This window comes from Saccostrea echinata, unplaced genomic scaffold (assembly GCF_033153115.1).
Source record: "Saccostrea echinata isolate AGI-Se365-2 ecotype Australia unplaced genomic scaffold, CSIRO_AGI_Sech_v1 ptg000019l, whole genome shotgun sequence".
Classification (NCBI taxonomy): Eukaryota; Metazoa; Mollusca; class Bivalvia; order Ostreida; family Ostreidae; genus Saccostrea; species Saccostrea echinata.
Window position 1 is genome coordinate 2036158 of NW_026889768.1, and position 16343 is coordinate 2052500.

The following is a 16343-nucleotide window of genomic DNA, read 5'->3' on the forward strand; positions in this document are numbered from 1 at the left end:
TACAATGTAACATCAACTGTTCAAAAGTTATGACAGAGGTTAAGGTTTTTCAAAAGTAGGCCAAGGTCAAAGGGACAAAGTTGTTGGTATCCAAAGGAAGGTCTTGTTACAAGTCATACTCGTGTGAAGTATGAAAGTCCTAGCTCCAATTGTTCAAAAGTTATGGCCAAGGTTAAAGTTATCCAAAAGTAGTTCAAACTCCAAAGTCGAGGGGTCAAAGCTGTTGGTATCCAAAGGAAGGTCTTGTCATAAGGAATATACTTGTGAAGTATGAAAGCCCCAGCACCGTTCAAAAGTTATGGCCAAGGTTAAAGTTGCTTAAAATTTTGTAAAACTGGGTCAGACTCCAAGGTCAAAGTTGTTGGTATCCAAAGGAAGGTCTTTTCACAAGGAATACACGTGAAATATGAATGCCATGGCTCTAATCTTCGATTACGGAGTCATAAAAAGATGTTTTACCAATGACTTACAAGAAATTGATTGTGTGCTATTTTACGTCCCGTTCGGTAATTTTTCACTCGTATAGAGATATCACCATATACCGGAGAAGGGCTTCAAATTTAAACCTTTACTCGGAACTCGGGGGCAATTGAGCAATGAGGGTTCTTTATCGTGCCAACGCTTACCGTTACACGGGGCCTCGGTCTTTAAGGTTTCATCCGAAAGACCCACAACTTTCACATCAATGTGCCGAGCGCTTGGCGAAGGAACAGTTGCTACCTACCGTATTTTTATCGACTTAGGTCAGTCGTGGCCGTGATTCGGTCACAAGACCTTCCGATCACGGAGCGAGCGCTCTACCGATGCAAGAAATTGATTATTAAGGTAATTGATTACTTTAGGTCGTCCTATAACAATTGATAGTATTAGTTACTTCCCTAAGAGGCTGGTTTTAATTTATCTCGCTCTTTGAAATGACGTAATTTTTGAAGCCACCAAGGGAAAAAAGTTAACCTTGCATTGTCTTGCCAACCTGCCCGGTATGTTGCTCTAGCTGACATTGTCGCCAAAAAAGGGAGGATGTTAAGTTCTATCACAACAAGTCGTGGTTGAGTAGTTTATTACAGGAAAATTGTTGTACTTAAGACCGCAGAACATATTAACTGGCAAAATTGGAAATGTACAGCTCGTTTTTTCCATCTGTTACAGTCAAAACATTTAATCATAGACAATGAAATGGGCGGTCCAATTCGACACGAACGTCCGAGAAAACATTGGATTGAAATTCTAGTTTGAAATTCATTTTCAATCCACCTGAGCTGTTTTCAAACGCAGAATGTGAATGTATGACCCAAAAGATAAATAATTTCAATGCCCAAATACATGTTTGAAATTCATATTTATCATTGTTTATATGAATTTTTAGCCTATAATTTTAAGGAGACGCAAAAGTCATAGAAGATAGAGATTATTTTTTCAGGGATGGCTATTTGATTGTAGAGGGGGGGGGGGGGGGGGTGGTAAAAATTGTCTAGTCAGATCATGCCTTCACATGACAAAATATATTTATTTCTAGGATGACAAGAGGTATTTTCTTTAGTTTTGTCTTCACTGAAAATGTTTGACAATCAAAAACAGGGAGGGGTTGCCCAAACTATAAAAAAACTTTTTTTTTTCAAGATCGTTCAGCCCCCTCCAAATCCCCCTTCCAAACACATGCATGCACATACCTAACAGAAATCAAATATTTGTCCCTTTATGTTTCTTTAAAAACACTGGTTAGAAATTCTGATTTATATATTTTACCTTCAAAATATTCCGAAATTGAAATTATTTGACTTCTGGGTCAATCAGTAACTCATTGCCTTCTAGCGTAGCTGAGGTTGATTGAAAATGATTTTCAAACTAGAATTTCAATCCAACGTTTTCTCTGACGTCCGTGCCGAATTGTACCCGCCCATTCCGTTGTCTATCATTAAATGTTTTGATTGTAACAGATGGAAATGACGTAAGCTGCATATTTCCAATTTTGCCAGTTAATGTTCCGCGGTCTTAACCGAAGTTATAACTAGCCCTTCTTAGGGGTAAAAAGGGTAGGTGAGTATAAATGATACTGGTTCTATGGATTCATGTATTGGGCACAGGCACTTGTTTCGTTAATAAATTTTTATCCCATAGTATAATAATAACACAAGGTATCTAACTCCGAATTACACGGAGTACCCCCCTCCCCCAGAATCGCACTCATTTACACTTTCAGAGGAAATGCACTGACAAACTGTTTATACCTATGTTTTCTACGATAATTTATCTACACAACCATATATGGCATGCTTGTCTTTATTTTCTTTAGTCTCCGTAAACAGCGTCAAAACTCTGCTCGTCGAGTTTAAAAGTCGAATTCAACCATGAAATGGTATGTGCTAATCCCGCACAGAGAACAAAATTAAAAAATTAGTGGGTTTAAAAATTCAATTCCAGTGTTTAAATATTGCATGAGTAAATAGAACTTGTTTACGTCTGATTTTCCCTGAAAACATTACGATGTTTATCCGATGTAATTTTAGAAACAGATTTTTAGCCAATCAAAATCTCTGTGCGGGATTACCGGTAGCACATACCATTTCATGGTTGAATTCGACTTTTAAACTCGACGAGCAGAGTTTTGACGCTGTTTACGGAGACTAAAGAAAATAAAGACAAGCATGCCATATATGGTTGTGTAGATAAATTATCGTAGAAAACATAGGTATAAACAGTTTGTCAGTGTATTTCCTCTGAAAGTGTAAATGAGTGCGATTCTGGGGGAGGGGGGTACTCCGTGTAATTCGGAGTTAGATACCTTGTGTTATTATTATACTATGGGTTAAAAATTTATTAACGAAACAAGTGCCTGTGATTATTATACTATGGGTTAAAAATTTATTACCGAAACAAGTGCCTGTGCTATTGGGTCCAGGGTTTTGACCATATGTGGGTATAAAAATGGCCAAAAACATTCAATATGACTGGCCAGTATTGTCGGGGTATTGTTGGAATCTGTGTTTCATATGCAAAGTAGGATTAATTTCATTGAAATCAAACATTCAATCATTGAGTACTATGGTAATCAATATGTGAAATTTTACTACGGACGATCAAGGCTGAAGCAAAGTGACACGCTGTTATTGGAATGATGGTAGTAACATTGATGCATCCGCGATCGGTAAGTCGTAGGTTCAAGCCCTGGTCGCGACAAACTTTAGTCGATTAAAAAAGGGAAGCAACTCTTCCTTTGCCAAGGGCTCGGCACTGTGAAGTGAAAGTTGAGAGTCTTTTGTGAGATCCTGAAATTCGAGGCCCCGTATCACAGCAGGCGTTGGCACGATAGAGATCTCTCACTGCTCAATGGCCCTGTATGGGTGCCGATTCAAGGTCTAAATTAGAAGCCCTTCATCATGCAGTATATGGTGGCGACTGATTTGAGTGAAATAATCTTGCATCTTATTTACTTGTGGACAGGTAGCAGACAAATAGTTTGTAGGATTGTTATGAACAGCTAGCCCTCTACAAAAATGATAAGGGATCAAGGATAGGGCTAAGTTGGTCATAATTTATTAGGTCACCTGAGTCACTTAGGTGACCTGTTGCTATCTGTTTTCGTCCGTCGTCGTGCGTAAATTTTTCACATTTTTGACTTCTTCTCAAGAACCACTGGGCCAATTTCAACCAAACTAGCCACAAAGTATCCTTGGGCAACGGTGATTAAAGTTTGTTCAAATGAAGGGCTAAGCCTTTTTCCAAGGGGAGAAAATTAAGAATTAGTGAAAAATTAATGGCATCTTTTAAAAATTCTTCTGAAGAACCACTAGGCCATGAAAGTTATATGGAGAAATCCTCAGATAATGTAGATTCAAGTTTGTTCAAATCATGACCCCCGGGGGTAGGGTGGGGTCACAATGGACGATCTAAGTTTTACATAGGAATACATAGGAAAAAATCTTTAAAAATCATCTTCTCCAGAACCACTGGGCCAAGAAAGATGAAACTTATGTGCAAGCATCCTCAGGTAGTGTAGATTCAATTTTGTTCAAATCATAACCCGGGGGTAGGGTGGGGCCACAATGGACGATCAAAGTTTTACATCGAAATACATTGGAAAAACCGTTCACGGTAGCTCAGTCGGTAGAGCGCTCGCTCCGTGATCGGGAGGTTGTGAGTTCGAATATCGGCCGCGACTGACCTAAGTCGATAAAAAATTGGTAGCAACTGTTCCTTCTGCATGCGCTCGGCACTTTGTCGTGAAAGTTGCGAGTCCTTTGGATGAGATCTTAAAAACCGAGGCCCCGTGTCATGGCAAGGCGTTGGTACGATAAACATCTCTCACTGCTCAATGGCCCTGAGTGCCGAGTAAAGGTCAAAATTTGAAGCCCTTCGCCGGTATATGGTGACGTCTCTATATGAGTGAAAAATTCTCGAATGGGACGTAAAACATACAATCAATCAATACATTGGAAAAATCTTCTTATCCAGAACTAATAGGCCAAGAAAGATGAAACTTATGTGGAAATATCTTCAGGTAGTGTAGATACAAGTTAATTTTTTAGGTCACCAGAGTTTTACTCAGGTGACCTATTGCTATCTGTTTTCGTCCTTTGGCGTGCGTTAACATTTGAACATTTTCAACTTCTTCTCTGGAACCACTGAACCAATTTCAACCAAATTTGGTATATAGCATCTATGGGTGAAGAGGAGTAAAAATTGTGAAATTCATTACCCTTACCCCCCTGGAGCCTGAGGGGTGGGGCTAAAACCATCAATATTAATGCAATCCTTTAAAACCTTCTTCTTTACTCCTGGACATCAAGCAGTCAAACTGTTGACATGATTGTAATGAGCATTGAGCCCTCTACCACAATTGTGAAATTTATGGCCCTAGGGTCAGGGGTTCTGGTGCTAGGGCGGAGCTCTGTTGAATATATAGTGAAAACGCATTATTTCTTAAAAAATCTTCTCCTCTGCTCCTAAATATTAACAAACAATATGCATAGTTATGATGAGGAAAGGTGCCTCTTCCAAAATTGTGAAATTCGTGGACCCAAGGCCAGGGGTTCTGGTCATAGGGCAGGGCTCTGTTCAACATATAGTGAAAATGCATTATTTCTTTAAAAATCTTCTTCTTTGATCTGGGGTATTTAGCAAACAAACTGAATGCATAGTTATGATGAGTAAGGGTGCCTCTTCCAAAATTGTGAATGTCATGGCCCCTGGGTCAGGGGTTCTGGTGTTAGGGTGGGGCTTTAATGATTACATTGTAAAAAATGCAATTCTTTGAAAATCTTCTCCTTTTCTCTTGGGTATTAAGCCGATGAACTAAGAGTATAGTTATGATTAGTAAGGGTGCCTCTTCCAAATTTGTGAATTTTATGTTCCTTGGGTCAGGGTTCTGGAGTTAGGGCAGGGCTCTGGTGTTAGGGCAGGGCTCATGGTAAAGTTGATACATGATACTCAGGTGACCTATAAGGCCCGTGGGCCTCTTGTTATTCAGTGTACCTCATCTTCTTTACTTCTGAACCTATAGGAGACCAGCTGCATGAATATGATATTGATCATAGAATCATCTTCAACATTTTTTCCCCACTTAAGTAAAGTGCTCAAAGCCTGAGAAACATGACACTCAGAAGACCGCCCAGGCCCATGGGTCTCTTTGTTGTATAATTTCCATGACCACCTAATCTCTCTTGATACTGCGTTTGTTAGTCAAACCAAGCCAATTCATCAAAATGTTCACTTAATACATTTGAAATATATGGTGTCCGGATAGGGCCATTTTCAAAAGCTCAACAGCGCGTTCAGAAAAAAGCGCCGTCGCGCTAACACACAACACGCTGTCACACTAACACAAGTTCGCACAACACGCTGTCGCGCTAACACACAACGCGCTGTCACGCTAACACAAGTTCGCACAACACGCCGTCGCGATTACACACAACACGCTGTCACGCTAGCACAAGTTCGCACAACACGCCGTCGCGATTACACACAACACGCTGTCACGCTAGCACAAGTTCGCACAACACGCCGTCGCGCTAACACGCTTTCAAGCAATACGCCGTCGCGCTAACACACAACTCGCATTCGCGCTATCACAAAGTTGTGTTAGCGAGTTGTGTGACAGCGCGACAGCGTGTTGTGTAAAGTTGCGTTAGCGCGACGGCGTGTTGTGTGATAGCGCGACGGCGTGTTGTGCGAACTTGTGTTAGCATGACAGCGTGTTGTGTGTCAGCGCGACGGCGTGTTTTTCTGAACGCGCTGTTGAGCTTTTGCAAATGGCCCTATCCGGACACCATAGAAATACTTTATGAGTTTGCTTATATGTGTTCACGAGAACAAATAATTGAAGTGATCAATTTATCATTATCTTTTCGCTGTATACGTGATAAATTGAGTAACTAATCGGGGAATGTTTACGTATCTCCTTATTTTTTGAAATGCTGAAAAACAACAACTTTCATCTTCTCTGGAAGAAGGCATTGATTTTCAATTAATTTTTAATGTCATTTATTATTAGACCCTACCGGTGAAGATAAGATGTTTCCTGTCCGTCAGTCGGTCCTTTGTACTTAGTTTTCTGGACTTTTTTTCTAGACGCTTGCACATATTGGGCTGATTTCTGGAAAATGTATGTGAATCTATCTTGATTAGTTGATGATCAAGTCCGCCTCTAGGATTTCTGGCAGATCTTCTTGACCAAGTTCGTCTTCTTTTCGAAGTTCAAGTTAGCTTCTTGTTCAATTTTAATCCATCAATCACTTCTTTATACAATATATAAAAGAAAATATACAAGGTACACGTGACTTTGGGGGAAATACCTACCATGGGCGTAGTAAAGAGGGGCATTTTAGCCCCATCGATATCGATACATATACTAACTAGGGATGGCAACGAATATTCGAATATTCATTCGATGAGTTGATATTCGAATATGAATTTAAGATTCGAATATTCGGTGTTTTTTCAGATTTCATAAAAAAGAAGTACTGTGATTAATAAATTTTGATTAGAACAGTGCTGGGATTATCCCTGTTTAATTTACTAGCGATCAATTTCGATCGCCTGATGTCTTTCACTACTTTCTTATCTTATAGATCTACTAAATTACATGTATTTTGTTTTGAGTAAGGTGTTTAAAAAATGTACAATAATGCTTTATGTATAATACAAATATATATACTTTCATAGTTTTTTAGTTAGATATGATCAGATCTAGAATCGAAGACAACAAAATGAAATCTTAGAATGTCTAGAAGGCGTGAAGAGTATGTATTAATTGATCTTTGAATGGATGTCCGATAGAATTGGTCTGTAATTAATATTGTAAAGGGCTTAATTTCAGAATAAATGTGTAAATTACTTGATTATCTCGGGTTGTACATAATCCTGAATTTTATATTCATTATCGGGAAATTAGTTAATTACCTAGGAAAACTGTCTATGGAAATATTTGTTTACAATGTATCAAAGATTATAATCATATCGCTTATTAGGCAGATAATTGTAATTAATTACACACATTGAAATCTGAACAGCTAGTATACCGTTACGACTATCTTGCCTTTTGTAAGATGACTGGTTCCTCAGTTGGAGTTACTATAAATACACATGTTTCATTTGTTAAAATTATACTTTTCTTCATTTAAATCAATTATTTATTTCAAACATTGACAAATATCAAATGAAATTTCTTATTGTACACCTACAAGTCTTCACACAATTTTACTTCCAATATAAGTATACCTACGCTTTCATGATGTATATTTAAAATAAAACAGATTTTATTTATTTTATCGAATATTCGAATACTTTCATTGAATATTCGAATATGAATTATTGACAAAATTGACATCCCTAGTACTAACGTCTGTTTCCTTTTTTGTTTGTGAAGGAAGTTTTGCGTTGTAGTACCCCTCCCCCCGAAAATGTTTGTTTGCACCCCCAACTGAAATTGCTTCCTACGGGCCTGCATACAGAATAATGTAAGATTTATTTGCCAATCATGGTCCCGCAGGGGACATAGCATAGATACAATAATATATGCATGATTTGTTAACGTACAAGTCAAAAAGGGGTATTAATATGGAGGATAGACTTGTTTATACTTTTAGATACTAGTATATGTAACTGTTCACAGTTTAATTAATTCAATGGAGTCAAGAGTCAACAATAATTCTGAAAATTTGTTAAAATATGGACTATTACAATATTCTGAAAAAAAGTTAACACTCCGGTACGTTATTATACTCGTCTACAAATTGCCCATTATTACAAATACATGTATATGACATTCTCTCAGCCATTTTTGGGAATTCCGCACCATTTCCCATGCGGTCTCAACTAGAAGACGATGCATATTGTCCTAAAATTTTATCATTTATTTAAATTACTTTAATTTTTTAGGTCGTGTATTTAGATATTTTTCAAATCCCAATTCTGTTTTGAGATAAAACGTCTGACCTTTAGACGAGTAGCGCATACATCACTTTGCCCTTTTTAGCTCACCTGAGCCGAAGGCTCAAGTGAACTTTTCTGATCGAAATTTGTCCGTTGTCTGTCATCGTTGTCGTCATTGTTAACTTTTCACATTTTCATCTTCTTCTCAAGAACCACTAGGCCAATTTCAACCAAACTTGCCACAAAGTATCCTTAGGTAAAGGGGATTCAAATGTGTTTAAATGAAGGGCCACACCTTCATCCACGGGGAGATAATTATGAATTCGTGAAAAATTGATGGCATCATTTAAAAAATCTTCTTCTCAAGAACCACTGTGCTTGAAAACATGAAACTTATATGGAAGCATCCTCAGGTACATGTAGTGTAGATTCAAATTTGTTCAAATCATGACCCCCGGGGTAAGGTGGGGCCACAATGGGCGATCAAAGTTTTACATATGAATATATAGGAAAAATCTTCTTCTCAAGAACAGCAAATCCATGATTGGTCATATTTATATAGAAGCATCCTACGGTAGTGTAGATTTAAGTTTGTTCAAATCATGACCCCGGGGGTAGGGAGGGGCAACAATGGGTGATCAAAGTTTTACATAGGAATATCATATACAGGAAAAATCTTCAAAAAATCTTCTTCTCAAGAACAGCAAAGCCATGATTGGTCATATTCATGTGAAAGCATCCTCCGGTAGTGTACATTCATATTTGTTCAAATCATGACCCCCAGGGGTAGGGTGGGGCCACAATGGGCGATCAAAGTTTCACAAAGGAATACATAGAAATTTTTTTTGAAAATCTTCTTCTCAAGAACAGCAAAGCCGTGATTGGTCATATTTAAATGGAAGCATCCTCAGGTAATGTAGATTCAAACTTGTTCAAATCATGATCCCCGGGCATAGGGTTGGGTCACAATGGGCAATCAAAGTTTTACATAGGAATATATAGGAAAAATCTTTAAAAATCTTCTTCTGAAGAACAGCAAAACCATGATTGGTCATATTTACAGTATATGGAAGCATCCTCAGATAGTGTAGATTCAAGTATGTTCAAATCATGACCCCCGGGGGTAGGGAGGGGCCACAATGGGTAATCAAAGTTTTATATAGGAATACATAGGAAAAATCTTTAAAAATCTTCTTCTCAAGAACAGCAAAGCCATGATTGGTCATATTTAATGGAAGCATCTTCAGGTAATGTAGATTCAAATTTGTTCAATTCAGGACCCCCCAGGAGAATAGAGGAGCCATAACAGGGGATCATAGTTATACAAAGGATATATCAATAAAAAATTTCTTCTTAAGAACAGCAAAGCCATTATCTGTCATATTAATTCAAAAGCATCCCTATGAAGTATAGATTCAACTTAGTTCAAATCACCCCTCCCCCACATCACTTTTATATTTAAACTTTTTAACCTTTCAAGACTGAACTGATTTCTGCTTTTTCCTAGCCATATTGCTCAGGTGAGCGATGTGGCCCCTGGGCCTCTTGTTAAGTACTCATCTTTCTTAGTGTTTACTTTGGTGCAAAGGTGCACGTATATGCAGAAGACACTGCAACCCAGAAGCCAAATTCCAAAGCTTCCCTTCTCAGTAATCCGAAATATTTTAATTGAATAATGACCATATGTTTTACTTTACAAAACGGATTTACTTGCATAAACATGGATATAAAACATCAATATGGATTACAGCAACAAGCTGTTTAAAATATTTTCTACACCAAATATGCAATTCTTTTAAATCAACAAAAGTTGAATCATTTAAGTAAAAATTAGTAATTTTACAAAAAATAATAAATGAATCATAAAAACAAATAAACACAAAAAACAAACAAATCCAAGCAAACAAAAATAAGAAAAAGAAATAAGCAAACAAAACAAAAAAGGTGTATAGTTGGAATCGGAAACACTGCTGAATTTTATGACTTAATCTGATCGTAAAAACCTAAAGCATGTGTCTTATAGCCCAGACGCGATACACCCCTCTTCATCGATACTATAATCCGTTGTAACGGTAGGCCCGCAAGATTCCGGGGGTGGAGATGGTCCCCCCTTAATTATGCAACTAGACACTTTTCTATATTTTTCAATATTTTTTTTCACGATATACCTATGGGGGAAAAGCTAATAGGCGGTTGTGCCCTCTCAAAAATGTTTTGTGACGATCCCCTCCCCCTTTCCCTTCTTTCGGGCCTAAAGGGGTATTTCGCTTAGGGCGTCTGGTCCCTGTAGAGTTATAGAAAAACTGTCACTAGACAGTTGGTATTCTATTTTTATACAGCTTTCGTCAATGTTTTTGTTGATACATATAATTTTATCCTGTGTAGAATGTTACATATTCGGGTGTATCCTTACCTGACATAATTACCTAGGTGTAGAGAGGGGCCGCAGGGGACGAAAGCGTAACATGCTGACGTCACACAGACAAAAAAAAAACAGTATAGTGTGGAATATTGCTCAAAAGGTAAGGTAGCAAAGGCTATTTCTTCAGAGTGAAAAAAATTTCTTCAAATTGGCATTTTTAACTATAATTACATTTAAATATGTATATTTTTAAGTAAAAAAATAATTAATCATAAAGCATGTTTAATATCTTTCGTATCATCTCAAAACAAATAATCAATGGTTTGAATACAAACTCACTATACATTTTATATACATGTATTTATAAAATCAATCTTTTAGATTAAAAAAAAAATGGATTCGAAAATTACCGGTAATTAAGACTTTAAGTTGATTTTTGAAGATCATTTCATTTAAACGCTAAAGAACATAAATTGTAGTAAGTTTATCATAAAAAGAAATTTTTTATAAATGTGTCATTACTGTTGCATACTAAGCTTCCTTCTAGCTCTTGATCACTTCCTTGTGTTGCGCAATCATGCACTGATCCACTGGGTAAAACGATTACGCTGCATAATAAAGACACATCATTCATAGTATTTTGTTTGACAAGCTGAGAAAAATAGAGCCAGGTAATAAGATTTGTTCTGCATTTATATGAAGCGTCTTAAACAATTCTTTTACAGGTTTTTGAGATGTCAAGTTCAATGAGCTTTCTGAAATCTGGATCTTTGATATTCAACCTACTGGTGTTTGTATGTTTTTTCTTCTTTCTCAACATTCAAACAAAAACGAAGAAATGTTGGATACAAATGTTACAATTTCATATTTTTAACCCCCTTTTTCCAAAACAAGGATTTAATCACATGTGGTGTAGTCAAGGGATTTTACAGTAAACCATTTGTAACCTTGTTTTTATTTTCAACGATTTATAAAACAAACATCATTGTAATCGCCGAATTTCAAAAACTTTAAATTGGAGAATTTTGTCAGTGAAGTATATATTATATTATTATCCCTTTTCCTGCAAAAAAATTCCCTTTTTCCCATTGAAATTGCGTTAAATACAAATTAATTTTTAAATATTTTCAAAGTAGCAATTTTTGTAAAGAAGGAGTGTTCGTGTATGATTTTTTTGAGCTGATAATCACGTGACTTCTTTCCTTCTCCTATTAATGGAACATATTTTGTACAGCTAGCGGGATCAGCCTGTGCCGCTCTAGGAGTGTATATTCTAGTATCAGACTATGGACCCAAAGAACTGTCTGGAGTCCTGGGGAATGAACTGTATCATATCGCGGCCTATGTCGCCATTGCAGGAGGAGCTTCTATCGCGGTCATCTCACTTTGTGGCTGTGTAGGTGCTGCTAAAGAAAGCAAGGTCATGCTAGCCAGTGTAAGTAAAAAAAGAAAACAGACAAAGAAATGTAATATTCCCCGAAAACACGTTTCTCAAAATCTCTACGAACCAGTTAAAGTGATAGTCATAGTTAACTTCTATAATATTTGGTAATCTCGGTTTTTTTCTTCAGTATTCCGTTCTGATGACGATAGTATTCATCGTATTATTAACAACTTCAGTGCTCGTCTTCCTGTTCCTTGGCCAGGTACGTGAAAGAGGGAGGGGCAGAGTAAATGGGAGAAAGAGGTATTAGAGAAGGGAAAGTGGGTTGGGAAAAGACTATCTTGTGTCTATTCCAACCTCAAGTAGAATAATTAAAACTGAAAATTTTCGAAGCATTTTTTTTATTTCAAGCTGAAATAATTTTTAAAAAACGAGGCAGTTTTTTTATAGTATGCAAGGACTTAAATTTGTATACATGTATTATATTTTGAGTATTTGTAATAAAACCCACTCCTCAGCTTTTCGATAAGTGTGCTAAAAAGTCTATATAAGACATACTTTCCTCTACCAAATTTAGAATTTGTTCCATTTAACTTTGTACATGACAGTTAATTGCTCTAAATCATCTCTCTATATTGTAGACGTTACATCAGACGAAGGAATCGATGAAGACTGTCTTGATAGAGAAGTACGGAGTGAACCAACAAGATCCAGAAAATCGTGTGGTGACGGAAATGTGGGATTTCCTACAGAAGCAGGTACACGATGTATATGTCAGACAATGTGATGATTACAGGAAAAGCGCACATGCAAAGTAGCACCAATGAACACCTAAGATTTATATGAAAGTAAGCCCAGGGTATCCTCCCTTCCCACCAAAACAAATATGTGTTTCCATAAAGTTTCAACTCAAGTGAGCTGAAAATGAGATTGGAAGCGATGATCTCCTACGGATTTTTACCTTTATTATGACACAGTTTACAGCGTACTATTTATTTACCAGTATATTTTATTATTATTTCAACAAAAACCAAAAACAAAATGAAGGGCAAATAACTTGTTTTGTAGCAACGGTCACAAAAACAATCCATGTAAACTTTAACAAGTTTTATATATCTCCAACATTTTAGTCTTATCCGGGAACGTTGACTTTCAATCTAGTAAATTTTTCGTATAAATTCATATTTCTAAGAACTGTGCAAATTATCAATTACTAACCTGCTAGATAATTCAGAATGTTAATCCTTCTAAAATATCATGTGACCGAATCTAACATTCTCTGCATTGATTTTCTATTTCGATGGACAGAGCAACTGTTTAAAAATTTAAATTCTAATTTTTGTCTAAAACATGATGTAACTGTTTGGTTTAAACAGCATTTCATTAAAGTTTAATACAGTTTCAAAAACGATATGAAAATAAGCAGCAGCACTACATGTAATAGCGCTCTCCTGGTAAAAGGGAAGGCGTAGTCCTGAATCGGTTTTCAAATTTGATGAACGATCTTTCTAGTTTACTACCGATACAAACACAAAGGAAATAATATTATACACATACACTTAAAAGTTGCTTAAAGATATAATTTATTATATGATTGAATGATTTTTAGCTGAAATCCAACATTTTAGAAACCATAAAAAGGCACAGTGTTAATTTCAACTGCAACTGCATTGACCACAAAACAGCTATATAAATAAATGTTCCTACTTCCTACAAAATTCAAAGAAGAATGGTTGTGAGCCCAGATGAATAAGTCAAAGATAAGAGGTTCACAGAGACTAATTTTGATTATTCTTGGTTTATTCTTTATTCGACTTTTGCATATAAAATCATCATTTGGTTTGTTCACTCTCTCAGACAGTACTATTTTGTACAGGAGAGGTCTTTTCTAGTGACTTTTAGTTGTACAGTGTTAATAACAGACTTTCTCTCTGATAATGTCTTTAATTCTGGTCTTTTGTGCAGTTGAAGTGTTACGGTATTTCTGTGATTGTCTTTAATTCTGGTCTTTTGTGCAGTTGAAGTGTTGCGGTATTTCTGATATTTTCTATAATTTTAGTCTTTTGTGCAGTTGAAGTGTTGCGGTATTTCTGTGATTGTCCTTAATTCTGATCTTTTAGTGCAGTTGAAGTGTTGCGGTATTTCTGATATTGTCTTTAATTCTGGTCCCTTTGTGCAGTTGAATTGTTGCGGTATTTCTGTGATTGTCTTTAATTCTGGTCTTTTGTGCAGTTGAAGTGTTGCGGTATTTCTGTGATTGTCTTTAATTCTGGTATTTTTGTGCAGTTGAAGTGTTGCGGTATCTTTGATATTGTCTTTAATTCTGATCTTTTAGTGCAGTTTAAGTGTTGTGAAATTTCTGTGATTGTCTATAATTCTGGTCTTTTGTGCAGTTGAAGTGTTGCGGTATTTCTGATATTGTCTTTAATTCTGGTCCCTTTGTGCAGTTGAATCGTTGCGGTATTTCTGTGATTGTCTTTAATTCTGGTCTTTTGTGCAGTTTAAGTGTTGTGGTATTTCTGTGATTGTCTTTAATTCTGGTCTTTTGTGCAGTTGAATTGTTGCGGTATTTCTGTGATTGTCTTTAATTCTGGTCTTTTGTGCAGTTGAAGTGTTGCGGTATTTCTGATATTGTCTTTAATTCTGGTCTTTTGTGAAGTTGAAGTGTTGCGTTATCTCTGATATTGTGTTTAATTCTGGTCTTTTGTGCAGTTGAAGGGTTGTGGTATTTCTGATATTGTCTTTAATTCTGGTATTTTGTGCAGTTGAAGTGTTGTGGTATTTCTGATATTTTCTTTTATTTTGATCTTTTGTGCAGTTGAAGTGTTGCAGTATTTCTGTGATTGTCTTTAATTCTGGTCCTTTTTATGCAGTTGAAGCGTTGCGGTATTTCTGATATTGTCTTTAATTCTGGTCTTTTGTGCAGTTGAAGCGTTGCGGTATTTCTGATATTTTCTTTAATTTTGGTCTTTTGTGCAGTTGAAGTATTTCTGATATTTTCTTTAATTCTGGTCTTTTTGTGCAGTTGAAGTGTTGCGGTATTTCTGTGATTGTCTTTAATTCTTCTCTTTTTGTGCAGTTGAAGTGTTGCGGTGTCTCAGGAGACGCCAACTCCACAGACTCCTGGGCAATCTACAAAATAAAGTCAGAATGGTTCAGAACCCAAGAATCCGGTAAGAATATTGACGTGTTTAGTCTGAAACCAAGAGTATTTATTATGGAAATATCACAGTCTGTTAGCATTCGGGAACATGTGTAACTACTGCTAGTCTATTTTGAATGAACTAGATGAAATCCCGCGCAAGCGCGGGGAATTGAATTTATACCACTAACGACAGAAAATATATAATTGTAGTTTTTACTGACAGCCTACAGGCTTATAGCAGGAGGAAACACTTTGTTCAAAATCCCGCATGAAGTAGATGAATGTCTCCACCCCCCCCCCCCTTTTCTGTAAAAACTTGAAAAAATAACAATTTCGTTAATTGGCGTTTATTGTGAAACCTGTAATATACTATGTTATGGATATTGTACTTCAGATGCTCTTATTTCATTTCCGTCAAGGATAAAAGTAGCGAATATGCACATTTTACTCATAAACTGGATGATTTTTTTTTCGGGGGGGGGGGGGGGAGGGGGGGACAATTCACACATACTTGGGTCTTGGATTATAAATATGTATGTACCTTATTTATACCTAAAAAATGTAGTTTACTTTATATATATATATATATATATCAATAGGGTACATACTACATACATTTATAAACCAAGACCCAAGTACCGGGTCTGTGTAAAAATTAGTTTTTAACGCCCTATGAATAAGCCGAACTCGTATTTGATACAAAAGACTGTATTCAGAAAAAAAAATGAAATGTATTGATTAAAGCACAACATTTTACACAGCTTTAATTGTATTTGAACAATACATTATTCATTAATTTTCTCTTTTAATGTTAGCAAGTTTACTACGAAGTACAAATTGTACTTCGGGTTCGTTGCCACGATGCTCTCGGTAAGGAATACATGTATATATAATTTTACCGATAAATTTATTAGAAAAACCTACTACATACATGAAATAGTCTTTCGATATATAAATATATTCAAAACTTATAGTGTTATGAATTATTTACCATTATTTCAATGACCATTCATACAAAAGTTTTGTTTTTTAGCTCACCTGAGCCGAAGGCTCAAGTGAGCTTTTCTGATCACATTTTGTCC

The 16343-nt window shown here is 36.3% G+C and overlaps 1 protein-coding gene across 1 annotated transcript in view; it reads left to right on the forward strand.

Moving 5' to 3' along the window:
- Positions 1-12315: 12315 nt before the first annotated feature.
- The window catches only part of LOC133189660 (CD151 antigen-like), a 7748-nt gene continuing 3720 nt past the window's right edge, over positions 12316-16343 (forward strand). The window contains exons 1-3 of the mRNA XM_061325059.1: positions 12316-12378; positions 12758-12874; positions 15196-15289. Coding sequence (XP_061181043.1) covers positions 12316-12378; positions 12758-12874; positions 15196-15289 — 274 coding nt within the window. The remainder of the gene's footprint in view (positions 12379-12757; positions 12875-15195; positions 15290-16343) is intronic.